This window comes from Mixophyes fleayi, chromosome 2, assembly GCF_038048845.1.
Source record: "Mixophyes fleayi isolate aMixFle1 chromosome 2, aMixFle1.hap1, whole genome shotgun sequence".
Taxonomy (NCBI): Eukaryota; Metazoa; Chordata; class Amphibia; order Anura; family Limnodynastidae; genus Mixophyes; species Mixophyes fleayi.
In genome coordinates this window covers 257,828,504-257,846,225 of record NC_134403.1, presented here as the reverse complement: position 1 = coordinate 257,846,225, position 17,722 = coordinate 257,828,504, and the positions used below count along the sequence as shown (strand labels likewise).

General features: G+C 39.9%; 1 protein-coding gene across 1 annotated transcript; it reads left to right on the top strand.

Annotated features, from left to right (window-relative positions):
- Window positions 1-3,706: 3,706 nt before the first annotated feature.
- Window positions 3,707-14,235, top strand: SYPL2 (synaptophysin like 2). The gene is made up of 6 exons (XM_075195965.1): window positions 3,707-4,316; window positions 4,405-4,473; window positions 9,277-9,407; window positions 10,891-11,089; window positions 12,001-12,192; window positions 13,814-14,235. Exons 1-6 carry the CDS (start codon window positions 4,251-4,253, stop codon window positions 13,943-13,945), a joined length of 789 nt encoding a protein of 262 aa, XP_075052066.1. The 5' UTR covers window positions 3,707-4,250; the 3' UTR covers window positions 13,946-14,235.
- The last annotated feature ends 3,487 nt before the right edge of the window (window positions 14,236-17,722 follow it).

Genomic DNA, 17,722 nt, shown 5'->3' with positions numbered 1-17,722 from the left:
CTCAAGCTCCATCAGGTTGCATGGGAAGCGTCGGTACACAGCCATTTTCAGATCTCTCTAGAGATGTTCAATCGGATTCAAGTCTGGGCTCTGGCTGGGCCAATCAAGGACATTCACAGAGTTGTCCTGAAGCCACTCTCTTGATATCTTGGCTGTGTGGTTAGGGTCGTCCTGCTGAAAGATAAACCGTTGCCCCAGTCTGAGGTCAAGAGCCCTCTGGAGCAGGTTTTCATCCAGGATGTCTCTGTACATGTAACGCATACTTACCCCTCCGCGTTCCCCCGCCGCTCCGTCGGACCCGGAAGACGCACTTCCGGGTTCGGCGGTCACACGACCGCTAAACCTAGGGCGGGGAATTCAAACAGGGCTCACTATAAAAATATCGCTCTGACACTTGGTGAGTGTCATAGCAACTTACCTGTTCCTAGCTCCTGTTCCCTGTTCCTCCTAGTGCCTGCTCCCAGTGTATTTGATCTCCTGTGTACCGACCCGACTTGCAGACCTTTCTGGATCTCCTTTATCTGTGTACCGACCCGGCTTGTGGACGTTCCTCTCTCTACTCGCATATCTGCCATACCTGTGTACTGACTCGGCTTGTTGACGTCTCTAATTGCCTGTGCTCTGACCCGGATTGTCTGACGCCTCTATTACCTTCTCGCATCCTCCCACTGCACCTGGCGCTACACTATTTCTTGAGGCGAGCCTGAGGACCGCGACCTGCGTCTGCCGGCAGCAAAGCCCATCCCACCTTGCGGCGGTTCTTGGTGAACACCGGGGAGTTCGTTAGACTCCGCACCTTAGGTAAGCTAGCGCTAATCAAGAATAGTTCAGGATTCACTTAAATCCGTTACAGTACATTGCTGCATTTACCTTTCCCTCTATCCTGACTAGTCTCCCAGTTCCTGCCACTGAAAAACATCCCCACAGCATTATGCTGCCACCACCATGCTTCACTGTAGGGATGGTATTAGCCTGGTGATGAGCGGTGCCTGGTTTCCTCCAAACATGACACCTGGCATTCACGCCAAAGATTTCAATCTTTGTCTCATTAGACCAGAGAATTTTGTTTCTCATGGTCTGAGAGTCCTTCAGGTGCATTTTGGCAAACTTCAGGTGACCTGCCATGTGCTTTTTACTAAGGAGTGGCTTCTGTCTGGCCACTCTACCATACAGGCCTTATTGGTGGATTGCTGCAGAGATGGTTGTCCTTCTGGAAGGTTCTCCTCTCTCCACAGAGGAATGCTGTAGCTCTGACAGAGTGACCATTGGGTTCTTAGCTCCCTGACTAGGGCCCTTTTCCCCCGAACGCTCAGTTTAGACGGCTGACCAGCTCTCGGAAGAGTCCTGGTAGTTCCGAACTACTTCCTTTTATGGATGATTGAGACCACTGTGCTCATTGGGACCTTCAAAGAAGCAGATATTTTTCTGTATCTTTCCCCAGATTTGTGCCTCAAGACAATTCTGTCTCGGAGGTCTACAGACAATTTCTTTGACTTCATGCTTGGTTTGTGCTCTGACATGCACTTGTCAAGTGTGGGACCTTATATAGACAGGTGTGTGCCAATCAACTGAATTTACCACAGGTGGACTGCAAGTAAGCTGTAGGAACCTCTCAAGAATGATCAGTGGAAACAGGATGCACCCGAGTTCAATTTTGAGCTCCATGACAAAGGCTGTGAATACTTATGTACATGTGATTTCTTAGTTTTTTATTTTTAATAAATTTGCAGAAATCTCCCAAAAACTTTTTTCACGTTGTCAGTACGGGGTATTGTGTGTAGAATTTTGAGGGATAAAAGGCTGTGAATACTTTCTGGATGCACTGTGTATATATATATATATATACACATATACATATATATATATACACACATTCCTCTTCATATGGGTCGACTTGTATATAGGTTGACAGGTCAGTTCAGCCAGCTAATGCATGCGCATTGGGGCTGGCATCCTGGACTTGGGTATCCAGTTCCATATTTTTTTTTTACTAAAATGTAAAAAATAGAAAAGAAAACAACAACTTTCTTTAAATAAAATATGCTACAGTTTTCTAATCTTGGTATACACTGACCCAACAGTATCATTTCATAGTACATAATTAATGTTGACCATAAATTTGAGGGCTGATGCAAAACATATTTTACCACAAGTAAAGTGAAGCCCCTTAATGAACAGAGGTGTATATACTTTCATGACCAGAGAGATTTTAAAAACATAACTTTTTAACTACATTGTGTGTCCATTGTTATTTTCAGTTTTCTTTTTTTTAGGTTATATAGGGGAACATCAACGCTATCATCATCATCAGCTATTAATATAGTGACACTAATTCCTCCGCACTCTACAGAGAACTCACTCACATTAATCCTTGCGCAATGCGAGCTTACAGTCTAAATTCTGTAACATACACACACACACACACACACACACACACAGACAAAGAGAGCAGAGAGACTAGTGTCAATTTGATTGCAGCTAATTAACCTATTTTTGTAGTATATTTTTGGAGTGTTGGAGGAAACTCACACAAACACGGGGAGAACATACAAACTATACACAGATAGGGGCATGGTAGGGAATTGAACTCATGACCCCAGTGTTGTGAGGCAAAAGTGCTAACCACTAAGCAACCATGCACAGAAATAAGAACGCATACAATTAATCATAATTCTGCCAGTTTGTACATTGTTCAGTGGTTAGGTCTACCGGTTTTGTTTAGCTTTTTATCATTTACACCATAGTCGAAAACAACCTTTCAACAATGATGCAGCAATTAGTGCTTTTAATTATTCTTGTCACTTGTATTTAAGTATCTTGTAATATTTGTGTTCCCTGATCCACCATCTGGAAGTGTGACATGTTAATGTCACAAGTGTGCAAGAATATAGTTGCGACAAGTAGACTGCATACACAGAAATGTTGCAGCCTTAAGACGGTGCTTCAAGTCACTGAAGGTAATTATTGCTCAATGATACAATTATTTTGTCTGTATGCCTGCATCCTATTTAGGACTTTGCTTGTGTTCTCCGTTAATAAGTCTAATTGTGAAACCGTTTAAAATTGCATTTTTTTGTGTTCTATTTTGTAATGCTTTTATTAATACTCTCAACTATGTCAATCAAATAGAGCTCAGCAGCTGTTGGTTGAGACAGGAGAAACTGTTCAGTACAATGCATCAGAGAACAGCTGATAGCTGCTAGTTGTAGGAAGGGGGGCTAGGTCCTCTAGGACTTTTAATTTTATCATATGTATATATAGCTGTCCATACCACGTGTTCTGTATTATCACAATAACAGCCTTATTTGCACTATACAGATCCAAATTTATCAAAAGCCACAAAGTACTAACATCACGTAGAGATAGGCCATTGATCTATGGACAATCTGGGCACATGTGCAGTTCATTTGCATATATTCTTGTGATTGCATTTTTAATTATTATAACAGCCAGGTACTCATTACTACTACAAGAGATCACTATGCTTGATTTTCTGAAAAAAAGCTGTTTGATAATATTGTATGATAATATCATGATGTTAAAACCTTATGATCCTGCAGCCTGCCTTTGGCAGTAGTTCCAAGTAGAGGAGTCCTGTGTGTCACCTCCCACTAGTTGGACTGATGACTGTTCATGTCCTGTTTTGGGATGGGGTGTGTGTAGGGATCAGGTGTCCTTTGCATCCACATTGCTCCACTCTGAATTAGTCTTTTTTTTGTCGGTGAACAGGGAAAGAGGGAGAGAAGAGGTGAGTGTGGGAGAGAGAGAGTAGGGAGGGGGCAGAAGGAAAGACAGGCAGACAGCAAGGGCAAAGAGCCAGGGACAGGAATACAGGGACAAAATATAGCGTTTACAAATAGCAGTAAATATATAGACAAACATACTTAGACAAATACAATAAGAGTGGAGACAAAAGGAATGTATTTATATGAATATAGACCTATGTACTAAAAGAATAGGTCTGTGGATGCTACAAGTGCTAAATAATAGAATAAAGAAGTGTAGAGGGAAAACAAACAGGGGTTTGTAGAAATGCACAAAGCACACATGAAGACAGAAAGTTAGCTAGGTAAGTTTAAGGATAAATATAGATCAAGAAGGCTATAAGAAAAGCTACACCAAGGTAACTGGTCTTAAAGAACCGGAATTACAAGAGGATCTGCAAAACACAATTATTTGGGAACCTGTAGCACTTTTATTTGGATACTTGGATTCCATTCACCTACCCTGCAAAGCCGTGAATAAGGAGCATGTCTACAGCAGCGGCCTCCGCAACGATGGACAGAGAAGGGGGACGCACAGGCTGGGCCTTCAAGGTAGCAAGAAGGGTGATCAATATGGCAGGTGTGGTTTTTATTCACTGTGAAGGAGGTAAATACTGACCTCTCCCCCCCCATTCACTAGAACCCACTGACAGGTCTGCGCTTGAAGCGGCTGGAGGAACCATTGGGATTTATTAAATTACTGGAATGGGTAAGAAAAGCTCGTGATTATTTTGTCTCATAGTTCATTACACATCTATTACGCAGAATTATGTTGGGTGTACTAAAGTCACACAATTCAAAGTGGTTAAGCTGTATGCTAATGATTAGCTCTGTATTACCTAACCAGATAGGAGGAAGTAGAAGAAAGTTATATATCACCCTGTAGTATCTCACTGATGTTGAATGTTGCACCATACTCGACATAAATACCAAGCTTTAATACTGCAGTTATACTTCTGTATATCTTAAAATATCAGCACTTAAAACAAATATGTTTATCTATTTCAGGGCTTAGGAGACAATATTGGCAAATATATTATAATTAACTACTAAACAATTGATCTCCTCCAGAAAAAATGACTGTACTTTGCCTTCTCATATACAGTTACATCATGAGAGATGTCTCACTCCTGTCAGATTGTGTTATGTTTCTGAATACATCAATGTCATATGGTTACAATACAGATAAATGTGTATTAATGACTCCACAAAGAAAAATGTATGGTTGCCCACCTTTGATAGTCTTAAGTGTTTCCGCACTCTATCGCCTACAACTACTTTATATATGCACACACATATTTCTGTAAACTTATCTTGCCTTCTCTTGAGGACTACATCTCTTTAATGTCATCCTAACCCATGAGCTTAACCTGTTACCAATCCTTCGGTTCTATGTTTCCTTTAACATGCCTTTTTTATCCGACTTTTGTATGCTCTATTCCCTGCCCCCAAATTGGATTGCTCTGGATGCCCCTCACAAATAGCTGCTCTCACATTTCACTGCAGTTTAGGAATCTGTCCCAGTCAGTAACCTTTCTACCATCTCCATGCCCCACATGCTTGGGATCATTCAGCACGCAACCTGTGCCAAAGTGTGTTCAAGTTTCACTCATACATTTTATGTTACACATTCATGCACTGTTTTATGTGTAGAGGAACACATTAAACCACCTTACTAACATTTAAATGGAAATTATCTGTAATCTGCATTTAGTATCTAATTATCTCCATGGCATGAAATAACTTTAAACATATTAGCAGTTATATTAATTCAAACAATGCACCATATTACCAAGTCCACTAGTCCCATAGCCCTTAGGTCATATCACCTTGTGATTTGTGTCTTGTGTGGATTTTAAGACATATCACTTCCAAGTTTACAGGATATAAATGTAGGACTTGTAATCTCTATATTATTACCATAGTTTTATATCATGCCTGCTGTATGTCATGTCAGAATGTAATCATATTACTATAACTTATTATGGTCATATAAGCCATCCCCTGTATATCCATGTTCTGGATATTCTTGACATGGTCAGGTTACATTCTTCATTTAATTATTTATTTTTATGCAGCTTTTTTTTAAATGGTGCTCACATTACACATTCATCTTTAAACAATTCAGAAGAGTAAGCAAACATAATGTACATTTTACATTTTTAGTGCACATGTAGAGATTGCTATCTCAGATATGGTTATCTGGATACATCTGCTGCACAGATTTTTAGGTTGGGGATGATGACGCATTTCACAGTGAATCATGTCATAATAGCCCGTCACTTCACAATGAGGATTAAGGAGCATGGCCTACTCTTCCTCTGGGTGTCTGGGAACACTACACAAAATTTTGAAGTCTCCTGGACATTCGGAGAGAGAAGGCAAATATGATATTACAGAGATGCACAGAAAAATTCCCCAGGCAATATGGCAGTGTAAGGTGAAACATGCCAACATCAAAGGGCAGCATAAAGGTTTAAAGCCTATAGGAATATTTTAAATATAGTCCATGTTGACATTGCTTAGCAGCAGTATTCCTCCGACTCATTCTGAGGTATTGATTCATTACTCTTGAAAGACACATTGAATTATGAGTGGGTTCCCTCATATGTTCACATAGCAGGTACAATACACCACAAGCCAGTAAACAACACAGGATATTGCAGACGTTACAAGCCATAAGTATAGACAAGAAGCACATGGTATAGGCTGACTAGATGATGCAATAATTATAGACAATCCTGTAACACAATTCTTACGCTGTGGTCCTCAAGCACAGCTCATTAATATTGTCAATGTTAACTTGTCATTTATTGTTTATTATAATTGTGTTGTCGAAAACGAGGACACCCATATGACATGAAGTCTGCTAGACTAATAAAAGCCACCATAAAATCCTTATTTGGTGACTAGTGCATAAAAGTGTACAATGATACTATTCACAATGATCCTGGTAGCAAAGGTTCAAGCATAAGTTAAAGGGGTCCTCTACTTAAATATTATTTTGTTTGTTGTACCCCAAAGCCAATACAAGAAAATTGCTTGGTAGAAAGAGTACATCTTAACACATTATGTTTTTATTTTGTATAAATTTCAGTATAGATATCAATTATCATTCTAATTACTAAGGTGTGAGGCTGCTGCCCCCCCCCCCCCTACCTTTTCTTGGCAGCTATGCATGAATTCAAAGGATATGCAAATGTGTTGCTATCAGGTGCCAGCTGAGGTGAAGGGCACACTTGCCATCATCTTTGTTGTTACTGTAATGTGCAAGTATAATCCAGACCAAGTGCTAAAACTCATAGATCGCCACGATAAGTCATTGGCCTGCATATCTGGATCATGAGGGCTTGTTTATAGCTTTGAATGAACCGGAAACATCTACAGCATTAAGTGGAGAAGCTAGGAGTATCTGGTTTCAGTTAATTGCTTGAGGTGGGTCAATGCATGACATATGAAAGGTAGTTAAGGGATTTAAGTTCTAATAGATGGTCTCTGTGCAGCAGGTGGCTATCACTCTGCAATATATGCTTGACAATGATGGTAATCTGTACAACACATCTTCATCATTGGTGGATATCTCTGCAGCACATAGCTGGTGAGATAGAGGGTATATGTGCAATATGTGTGTTTTGCAACGGGTGTATATATTTGCGAGGTTGGTAATGAATTCTTAACTTGGTAAAATATGGCTGTCAATAGGTGTATCTCAATATATGACTGAAAATGGTAGGTTTCCTTTGTGATATGTATGGTTCATATTGGGGGTGGGGGGGGGTTATCTGCACAATACATTGCTGTCAATGGTGGGTGTGTGCCCTCTGCGCACATTAATTAAAGGATGAATCATCATATTCCTATCATGGAAATATAGTCATCCTTTAGTTAATGTGTAGAGAGGGCAAGGCTTACTGGTTACGATGACAGTGGCTGTTCTGTATGTATGACAATGGTGAAAATTTACCACATATGATGATGTTGTCTACTGACTGGATAAGTGAATGGCATCCTTTTGTTGTGTAGTGGAGGGGCACATTTGATCAGTAAGGGAATGTAGGTCATTTGCTCTATGGAGGAATGGTGATCAGTTGTTGAGTGGCGATCATTTGCTGTGCATGGTAATGCAGCCATTGTTAGGTGTGGTGTGCTATATTAAGATAACCAATACATGTGTACACCCTTTAAAAGATATTTTTTTTTAAAAAAAATGCAGAAACACCCCCAAATAAAACTGAACCCACTTTTTTTGTAGTATTTATTTTTTTACTTTTTCTTCACTAGAGAAATGTGTGCTAACCAGAAAAAAACACTTTTCAAAAATGAGAGGAAAAATGTACTGGTAGAATGCATTTATTTATTTTCTGTAGACGGGACATTGGGGTGAAAGTTGGGGTCATGAAGCAATGAAGGGAGGTGAAGAGTGAAAGGGGTCAATAAAAGCAGCCTGTGGGGGAAAACAAGTTAAATCTAGGCTTGCTAGAATATTATTGTTTATTGTTTCTGTCCGTGTTGACAACTGCACAACTCAGGCCTTTGATGATCCTACCTGGTTCAGTTTCCCTTTGACTTACCCCATGCTCTCCTGGATTACTGTTATGTGCTACAAACTGTAATGCAGCTTTAATACTTTCCACCATGTTCAAAAAGGTTGTCCAGTTTTGACTCCATGTTGCCAACCACCCCCTCACCTGCAACCAGCCATGTAACAAATAGGTGGGGATTGCTCTTCTCGGACCAGTCCAATTTTCTGAAGCCTGGAGCCAGATCTCTCTGAGCTCAGACCACAGGTGGAATTAATCTGTCCAGTCTTCTTCTACTTCTTAAAAGAAAAAAAAAAAAAAAGAATAGATTGCTTCTATTCAACTCTGTTAAAGAAGACTGGATGGATTGAGTCTTATTGTTCTTTGAGTTCAACACAGTTACCAGCTTCAGGTATTCAAGAGAATGAACTCCTCATTTTGCTTAATTGGAAGGAGGTGAGAAACCCCTTTTAAGTGGAAAACCCCATTAAACAGTGATAAAAAGATGTACTGCTCTGGGACACCAGGTATATCCAGTAGCACTAGTCACAACTCAAACTGCATAGTCACTGTTATGTATTTTATGTTCAGAAATATAAGAAAACACAATAGCATTATTATGTTACTTTTCAGCCAGATGGAATTAAATGAATTACATTCTTCCCATGCTCTTTCCACCCCATATCTGCACACATTTATATACTGCTTCTTTTCCATCATCTTAGTTACCATTTCAATAATAATGTGATATATTACATTGAATTTGAATCAACATACAGTAGATTGATCCATGCATGGTCAGTGTTGACCTGTAAAGTAAAGGCAGCAATCTGTTGCATGGCATCTGGTATCAATAACCCTGTATTAAATCACCTTTCAAATAGCATCATGTATTCACATGCACATATTTACTTGTATAACTCCATTCTTACTCTATTTCTTTTATGTTTATATCTCCTCTCCACTGTGTTTCTTCTTCTTCTGTCTCTCAGCTCTTTGCTATCTTTGCCTTTGGAACTTGTGGTTCATTCAGTGGAGAAACAGCAGCAGTCGTGATGTGTGCGGTTTCGGAAACACAGACAGACACAGATCTTATCTCTGTAGCCTTTTCGTACCCCTTCAGGTAACACCAAGGCATTTCATCTACATTTATAACCATTTCTTAGGGTTAACAAAATTGCACCCTTTACTCGCTCTCTTTGATGCAAAATGCCTTTAATTTATGGTAAAAAGGTATGTGCAGGTCTGCATCAGTAGCATAAGCGCCTAGTTGATGTCGGGCACACATCACAGACATTAATGTCTTGCTCGCACCCATGTTTTTATCCATTTGTTTTATATGCAACAATTGCTATTAAGCATAAATAAAACTTAAAAGACCTTCCTAACATTGCAGAAACAACTCCCCATCTCATGCACAAAAAAACTCTGAATGTTTTTTTTGTTAACACACACACACATGAAAACATTTTATAATATATATATATATATATATATCTACTATATAAATGCCTAGTGGCGTGTGTGAAAAAAAAAAAACCAAGCTGCAGCACCACCTACTGGGCAGAGTTATACACTGACCTATATATTTCTTGAAGGAGAAGTGACAGTTGGGAGTGGTTGGTGGTTGCCGGGGGTGACAGTGGGGAGTTTTTAACACCTTAAGTAGCTTGATGAAGGATATGGCGATGAAGATGAAGGATGAGGTGATGGAGAAAAATGATGAGGTGGTGACATGTGGACAAAACCACGTTAAAAAAGGGCACTTGCGTGGGGAAGTAACGCTCTTCCCCTGAGGAGGCCTGGGCTAGGCCCAAATGCATGACAAGAACCTTTTTAACACCTTAAGTAGCTTGATTTGAATGCATGAGTATCATGCACGGGTTAACTTGTATATATATATACGTGTATATTATATGCCTGAACAAAAAAGAAAACAGCAATTAACTTCAGTGGTGCAATTGCAAACAGCCAATTAAAAGCAGGTCCGCTAGTGCCAGAGACGGCCATCATCATCCTCTGTTTACACCTGCCTACCCGCAAATAATACAGCTTTCTTAGGCATATATTTGTCTTTTTTCTAGTCAGCATCCGTTCACAGTTGCGGTAACGCACCCTTACTGTACTCGGATTATGTTAGAATGCCCCCGTCCTGTCTATCCAGGTGCAGGCTGGCATAAGTAGCAGAATCACGCAAATATGTATGAGCGCATATGTATACGTCCACTTTCTGGTTATGTACAGAGCCATTTCTCACGAGATACGCTACACTAATAACAGCACTTGCTCTGCATCAGCCCCACTATGTCCACTTACATTAATTTTACATGCTCAACTGCCACTCATTGACAAACCCCTAAAGCTACCCTTATTTCCAATATTTAGATATCATTGAGATTTAAACTGACCGTTATGAAAGTTTACTTGTATCCAAAATGTTTACTCCATTCTAAAACCTCATATGTAGTTGAATTTCAAATTAAACATTCAAATTAATTAATATTATTTAATTCATTTGTACAAGGAAATTGGCACATACCTAAAAACATTGTTCTATGCCAGCATATATATTGTCTATTGTATTGTGTATGTCTCCTTCATTTTAGGCTATATCGGCAGCGCTATGAGATGCCACCTTGTGCTGAACTTGAACGCCGTGTCTTGCACCTCTCAGGGGATTTTTCTGCACCAGCTGAATTCTTTGTCACTTTGTCAGTCTTTGCCTTCCTCTATTCCATGTTGGCACTGGCCATTTACTTGCTTTTCCATGAGCGATACACTCAGATCCGGAGAGTGCCAATTGTGGTAAGTGACTTCAGTAATAAGAAAGAGAACAAGTGCTAGGAAGCAAAACAAAACATGAAGGGATGAACAACTGGACAGACCAGAGGATAACATCCAGTGTTGAGATCAGGGAACAAGGAGTGGTAAACACCCAGAGGGCAGGTGACAGATGGGTAATCCACACGCAGGCCAAATGAGAGAATAGAGGGCAGGAGAGCAGCAATAGAGCTATAACCCTCAATTTATAAAGTGGAAACATATTAAGCAGCACTGTTAATTCAGGAGATTGTGTTTGATACATTGACATTCAAACAAAAGATAAAGATGACCCTGCCCAAATGAGCATACAATTTAAGAGATAAGTAGGACATTAACTCTCCCAAGATATCCAAAAATCAATCAGCCTATGCTGGTCACAAATGCTGCAATATTGGGAAATCGGCCTGATATTACCACGTGTATGGTCTCAAAATATAAGCAGTGGGCAATAATAGTAAATGCAGTTAAAAGAGAACTACTATCGGCCAATGTTAAACACCTGCGTTTCATCCAATTTTGCGTCCCACTAGTGTATCCACATTGGACACTGATCCGTGAGCAGAGCAGCTGTATTTGCCTTTGAGTCGCCAGCTTTAGAAATAGAGTACAAGTTGTATCAAACTGAGTTCACAGGCTAGAATACTTATCTCTGAATTCATATGGTAAGCTTTATGCAAAAGTAAATTAGTTTAAGATGGCCTAGGATACAATGAGAGGATTTGAGAAGTTCTGGAATAACTAATGCTCTATGAAATATGGTAGATCACTTTTTGGCATGTATATGTTTATTTGAAAATAAGTTGTTTTCCAGTATTATGTACATTTAATGCTCAATAATGCTGTATTCTCAATGTTGTGTATTTGGCAATTATTAATCCGCTGTGTTTCTGCAGGATTTGTGTGTGACAGGTGGATTTACCTTCCTGTGGCTTGTGGCTGCTTCAGCATGGGGGAAAGGTCTCATGGATGTGAAACTAGCCACTCATCCTTCTAGCCTCCTCTCAACAATGCCAGTGTGCCAGCTAGAGAAAGCAACGTGCAGTGCCAGCATTACTCCATATTTTGGACTTGCCAACATATCTGTGGTAAGGATGATCTTTAAGTACAATGGAACATTAAGCTGCAAATCCTTGTGTAATCTGACATCCCCGATCAATCTATATTGTTATCTATAAATCAAATTATAAATTGTCCAAATGACTGTGTTAAACACAGAAAGCAATTGTTATAAAGGTATACCATCTTTTATCTGAAAACCTGATGTCCCGAAAGTTTTAAAAACCCTTCGGGACATCAGGCTTTCATAGTATATAATTGCTCTGTTCGGTTGATAATGTCACACACAGACATGACCACCAAGTACCTCCTTGTACAGTCACTGTACAGTAAAAACATAGGGCCTGGTTCATTAAGGAACGTAACTGAATTTCCGTTCTGTATTTTTGCGTTAAATTGCACTGCGCATGCCCAGAAAAGGACTATTCGTAAGTGAACACAAGAACATCCAATTCATCTTCGAACGCAAAGGATACTTTGGACAGCCTACGATTTCATGGGGCGGAATAGGGTGGGGAAGGGACATATGCATGTAGTCCATGTACAGTAAGGACATGCCTAGGTAGAGAGCACGCTACAGCGTCTGATATTTCAGTGTTATTATGTGCACCAGCTACAGATCTGGTGTAAGTGCCAAGTGATATTGATGACAGTCGCGTATGCATGCTAGAATATGTGTTTGCAATCAAGAGCAACTGTAAAAATGCATTCTAAGTACAGTAAATAGGAATAACAAAATGATTAATGTATTTCATGGAAGAAATACATTTAATATTTTTTCAATAATGACTATATTACTAACAGGTGACAATAATTGAATATGTATTTTTTTTGTGTGCGTTCTCCTGGGACTTTATATTCCACATATGTATTGTTCATATCCTGCAATGTATTGTGTCTCAATACAGCAAGTGCCGTATTTGCAGAGCGTACTTAGACCCATATTTAACAACTTGTTTCTTCAAATCCGCCTGTAGTTGAATACGAACATGCTTATGTCTGCATTATGTGCTTTTAAAAAAAAAAAAAAAAAAGCACAATACGGTCACTTTGTGAATCAGGCCCGTAATGAAAAAAGGAATGCTGAGGATTTGTAGATAATTTTAAATGTAAATCACTATAATTTAAAAAATATCAGTTATCAGAAAAACCCTAAGGGATATATCTACTAAACAGCTGATTTCAAAAGGTGGAGATGTTGCCTATAGCAACCAATCGGATTCTAGTTATTCTACAAAATTATAGCTATAATCTGATTGGTTGCTATAGGCAACATCTCTACTTTTTCAAACTCACAGTATAGTAAATATACCCCGAAGTCTCAAACTTTCTGAATAATAGACCCTGTGTCAATATTCACTTCCTAATTCCTCATCAAAGATAGGCATGGGCTGTCTTTCTTTTTACACTGTTAGACTAGTGCCAAACCTGTATTCTCCCTCTCATTTACACATAGATAATGGGGCAATAGGTATGCAATCCCTAACGGGCTAGAAAAATAGCAAAACATTTGGTCTGAACTTTTGAATCAGACATGTTAATTCGCAGTGACAATAACACTTTAATATATCCAATGACTTACTCATCTAAAACTATTTTTCTCCCATCCTTGCTGTACCTAATCACACTTTTTTCTCCTTCCACCACCAGCTCTTTGGGTTTCTGAATTTCTTCATCTGGGCGGCCAATGTGTGGTTTGTGTTCAAGGAAACTACATGGAGCAAACAAGCATCCAACAAAGAGGAGTCTGCTGAGCGTGGAGAGGCTGAAGACCTTCAGTGATCTCTCACCATTTACCTTCTGGATCAGCAACTCTTTCTCTGCCAGTGACTCTACTTGTTCGGGAGAGTGGACTTCCCATCCAGTTCCCATCAGGCTCTGTCTTGTATTCACAAATTACATATTACAGCCCTGCGTCCTGGTGCTGGCCCTGTGTCATTTAAACCGACAGAAAATCCACTCCATTGTAATGATGTTTTTTTTCCACTGTTCTATTTTCCAAAGTTGTTACTACATCTAAAAGTTGTTACATCGTCTGGTGCTATTTATTAAATAAAATAATGTCCACTTTCTCTTGAGTAGCAATATTTTTCCTTAAGCAAATGTTACCTTCGATCGCCACGTTAGTTACACATGTGCAGAAACTTAGTGGAGGTTTTTCTTTCAAAACTAAGGTTGGTGTCATACAGGTGCTTTGGTCTCCTGTGTTTTTCCAGCTAATGAAATGCAACATTGAGAAGCTTATTTGCTGACACTTACAATTCATCAGGAATCTTGGAATTCCTGTGACACAAGAGTGCCTACACTGCACAACCACTGTAATTTCTATTATACCACAGAAATAGGGACAAATAAAATGAGGCACTGAGACAATAAGTGGAGCTTCAAAAGGGGTCATAACAGGAAACATTGGGGATGAAGAATACATGCAAAAGAAGCAGTGGGCATTTAGGGAGATGCAGGGTAGAAGAAATAATAGTCAAGATGCAGGGAAGAAGAGGGACAAGATGAAAAGTACAGCATTCAATTGTGGTAATGACCATATAAAAGAAATTGGAGGAGGCATGGAAGAACATGGGTTGGGCTTAGAAAGATTAGAAAATATAACACGGACATTTTTTTGATTGGGACCTATGATAAAAGGACACCATATGTGGCCAGTCTAAATAAGGGTTGCCACATATATGGCTTTCATCTTAGTAGACAGATCATTTTCATATACTCTGTTTAGTTTATGGACCTATTTTTAAAATTAATCTTGAAAATATATCTGTGAAGATAATGGGTTTTCTGCCCCAATTCTACCCATTTCACACTGGCTGGCCACCCAGGGGTGCCTTACTATGTCAGGGAAGCCTACCCCAGTGCCTTCTAAGGTTCGTATAGTCACTCTGGCAAATGCAGTTAGAAAGTAAAACAATAAATTTATTGTAATAAAAACAATAACTAGAATATTATATACACATAGTAAATAAATGCCAGGCAGGTTCACCACATTATCTGTTTCTTACACAACTAGCTTTAGGAGTTAGTCACCTGGCTGTCCTGCATTGCAGAATCCAAATCCATGGATCTCTCTCAGCTGCATATGTAGTCTCTGGTAGAGAACGGCAACTCAACACCAGACCTTGCACCTTCCAGTAATCAATCTACAGAATGAACATCATCTCTCCCCCCTGGAGTGGTTCCTTATATCTAGGTTCAAATTTCCATAGTGTTTTCCCCTCCCTCCCTGGGCAAACCCCTGGCTCTCTCCCTCTTTAAACATTGGTGGGTGCTGGATCAGGGGGTTGGAGGGGGAATGGAGTTGAGCTGTGCTTCACAGAAGCTCCCTAGCAGTTTCTCAGACAGAATATCTCAGGAAGTCCTGTGGAAGACAATGGGTACTAATTGGCATTCCCCACCTCCAAATATCAGTTAACAGTTAATTCCTCCTGAAATTAACCCCTTACACTACTTTGTGATGTCACAGGGTCCCCAGCTGTTCCATGCTTCCTCTAGAGAAAGGAGGGGGAGAATGAATGTAGCTACAGCCCCCTCATCTGTATCCTGGAATCTCATCCTTACCCATAACCCACCTGGCTTTACTTTAAGAACAATGAATAACAACTTCATTGCAATATCAACAATATACAATAAACAATATACATATTTACAATGTCCCCTTATCCAAATGTAATTAGACACTGCAGTTGTACTCTGTTGAGCTGGGGAACAAAAGCAAAGGTTATCAAAAGTACTTGCTATAATCCACATTTTGTGAGAAACGAGTGACAGGCTGGTTAAAGTGTTATCAAACTCGTTTCGTCACAATGTCGCTATAAAATAACTGGCAAATGAACAAAAACTACCTGCACAGAGCACAACTGATATACAACACTCAAAAAAGGGGAAAAATATTAACATAAGGTGGATCCTAAGTATAGTAGAGCTCAGTAAGACAGAAGTACAAACATGTGAATTTCCTTGTGACTATCAATACCCATTGTTGTGTAGCCTTGTTCTTCCTTTTGGGTACAAATCTAATAAAACAACTTATTACAATTCTGTCAAAAACATTTAACTCCCTTAACTGCATGTGAGTGATGTCCCTGTGATGTGTGGTTATGTATGTGCCATTTTCATGGGTGTTATTAAGAAGTTTTTCCAAGACTGCAGAGTTATGGTATGATTTGGATGCCAGAGAAAAAAATCATGAGCCACCTTTAGTTAGCTCTAACTGGTTCGGCGGAGGGGGAGAGCCAAAGAGTTTGCTACGAAGAGTCATGTACCAACCCAAACCCAAATGAGTGATCAATCAGACTGATTGCTGAGATGACTGCGTGTGTAGGTGCTGTAAAGTGCTTTAGTGTGTGCAGCTGAGTTCCGAGAGGGAGACTCCAGAGTCCAGTACCAGTGATGCTGTGGAGTCCAGAGTATGATCTACCTATTTCAGTTACTGAATTGAGTGGTGGGAGTGGGTGTGCTTGCTCTGAGAAACACCCATGAGGTCCAGGACTGCTCTTACCTGTCTCCTGAGGGTAGCTGAGGACAGAAGAAGATAAGCAGTTACACTGTACAAGTTAGTGAGCTGGAGTAACTGCAGCAGTGACAGAGCAGAGAAGTAAGAGCAGAGTGACAGTGCCACTATAGAAGAATGTCAGCCAAGGGTTATTACTGTCAAGTGTGCTGATGAATAAAGATTGCAGCTTTAAATAAAGTATAATGTATTTATTTTCCTTACCCAATAACAATTAATCCTTGCTGCAACTTCACTACACAAAATTTACTGTTGTCAAATATGCATGTACAGGGCCCCAGTTTGCTGAGAGGACTATAAGAGCTCCCAGAAATGGAAAAAGGGTCCAGTGGCAACCTCCACACCACTGAAACTGTAAGCCAGGCCTGGTCAACCTGTGGTGCTACAGGTGTTGTGAAACTACAAGTCCCAGCATGCTCTGTCAGTAGATAGCCAGCCGATAGCTAGCAAGGCATGCTGGGACATGTACTTTCACAACAGCTGGAGAGCCACAGGTTGGCCAGGCCACCCTATGGCTCTTTCCGAAAGGGCACGCTTGGCAATTACCTGGGGGTTCAAAGGCAGGGCCCGGAAAAAAATAAAAATCTTATCTGTTTGCAGCAGCGAACCAGCTCCCTCCCTCCTCCCCCTACTCCCTATTGCGCTCGCACTGAATGTTGGACATGACATCATCATGCCCAACATTTTTAGTGAGGAGTGCACCGAGAGGAATTGCAATGGACAAGCAAGGAATAAAGAAAACAGAAGATGACAAAACAGAAAAGAAGAAAACAAAGGAGAAGATGGTGATAGAAAGGTAAGTGAAGTGGAGCATAGCAGTGAAAAATAGGAGACAGAAGGGGAGCAAAAGCAGCATGTTTTTTAATCTTTAATTACTGATTCTGTTGCAGGTAACAATAAATATAAGCTTAATTTTATCGATAATTAAATTTTTATTCCTGTGATTGGTTGTGTAGATAGGGGCCTCAGTGAACTGCTTTGCAAAGGGGTTAATAATGCTGTTAAGATGGCTCTGAACAGAAGACTACAAATGTTTTTGA

Excerpts from the sequence above, each read along its gene's own strand:
- SYPL2 (XM_075195965.1), top strand. The coding sequence starts at position 4,251 with ATGTCTACAGCAGCGGCCTCCGCAACGATGGACAGAGAAGGGGGACGC. Across the intron at positions 4,317-4,404 it reads GCACAGGCTGGGCCTTCAAG|AACCCACTGACAGGTCTGCG; the intron begins GTAGCAAGAAGG and ends CCCATTCACTAG. Across the intron at positions 9,408-10,890 it reads GCCTTTTCGTACCCCTTCAG|GCTATATCGGCAGCGCTATG; the intron begins GTAACACCAAGG and ends CCTTCATTTTAG.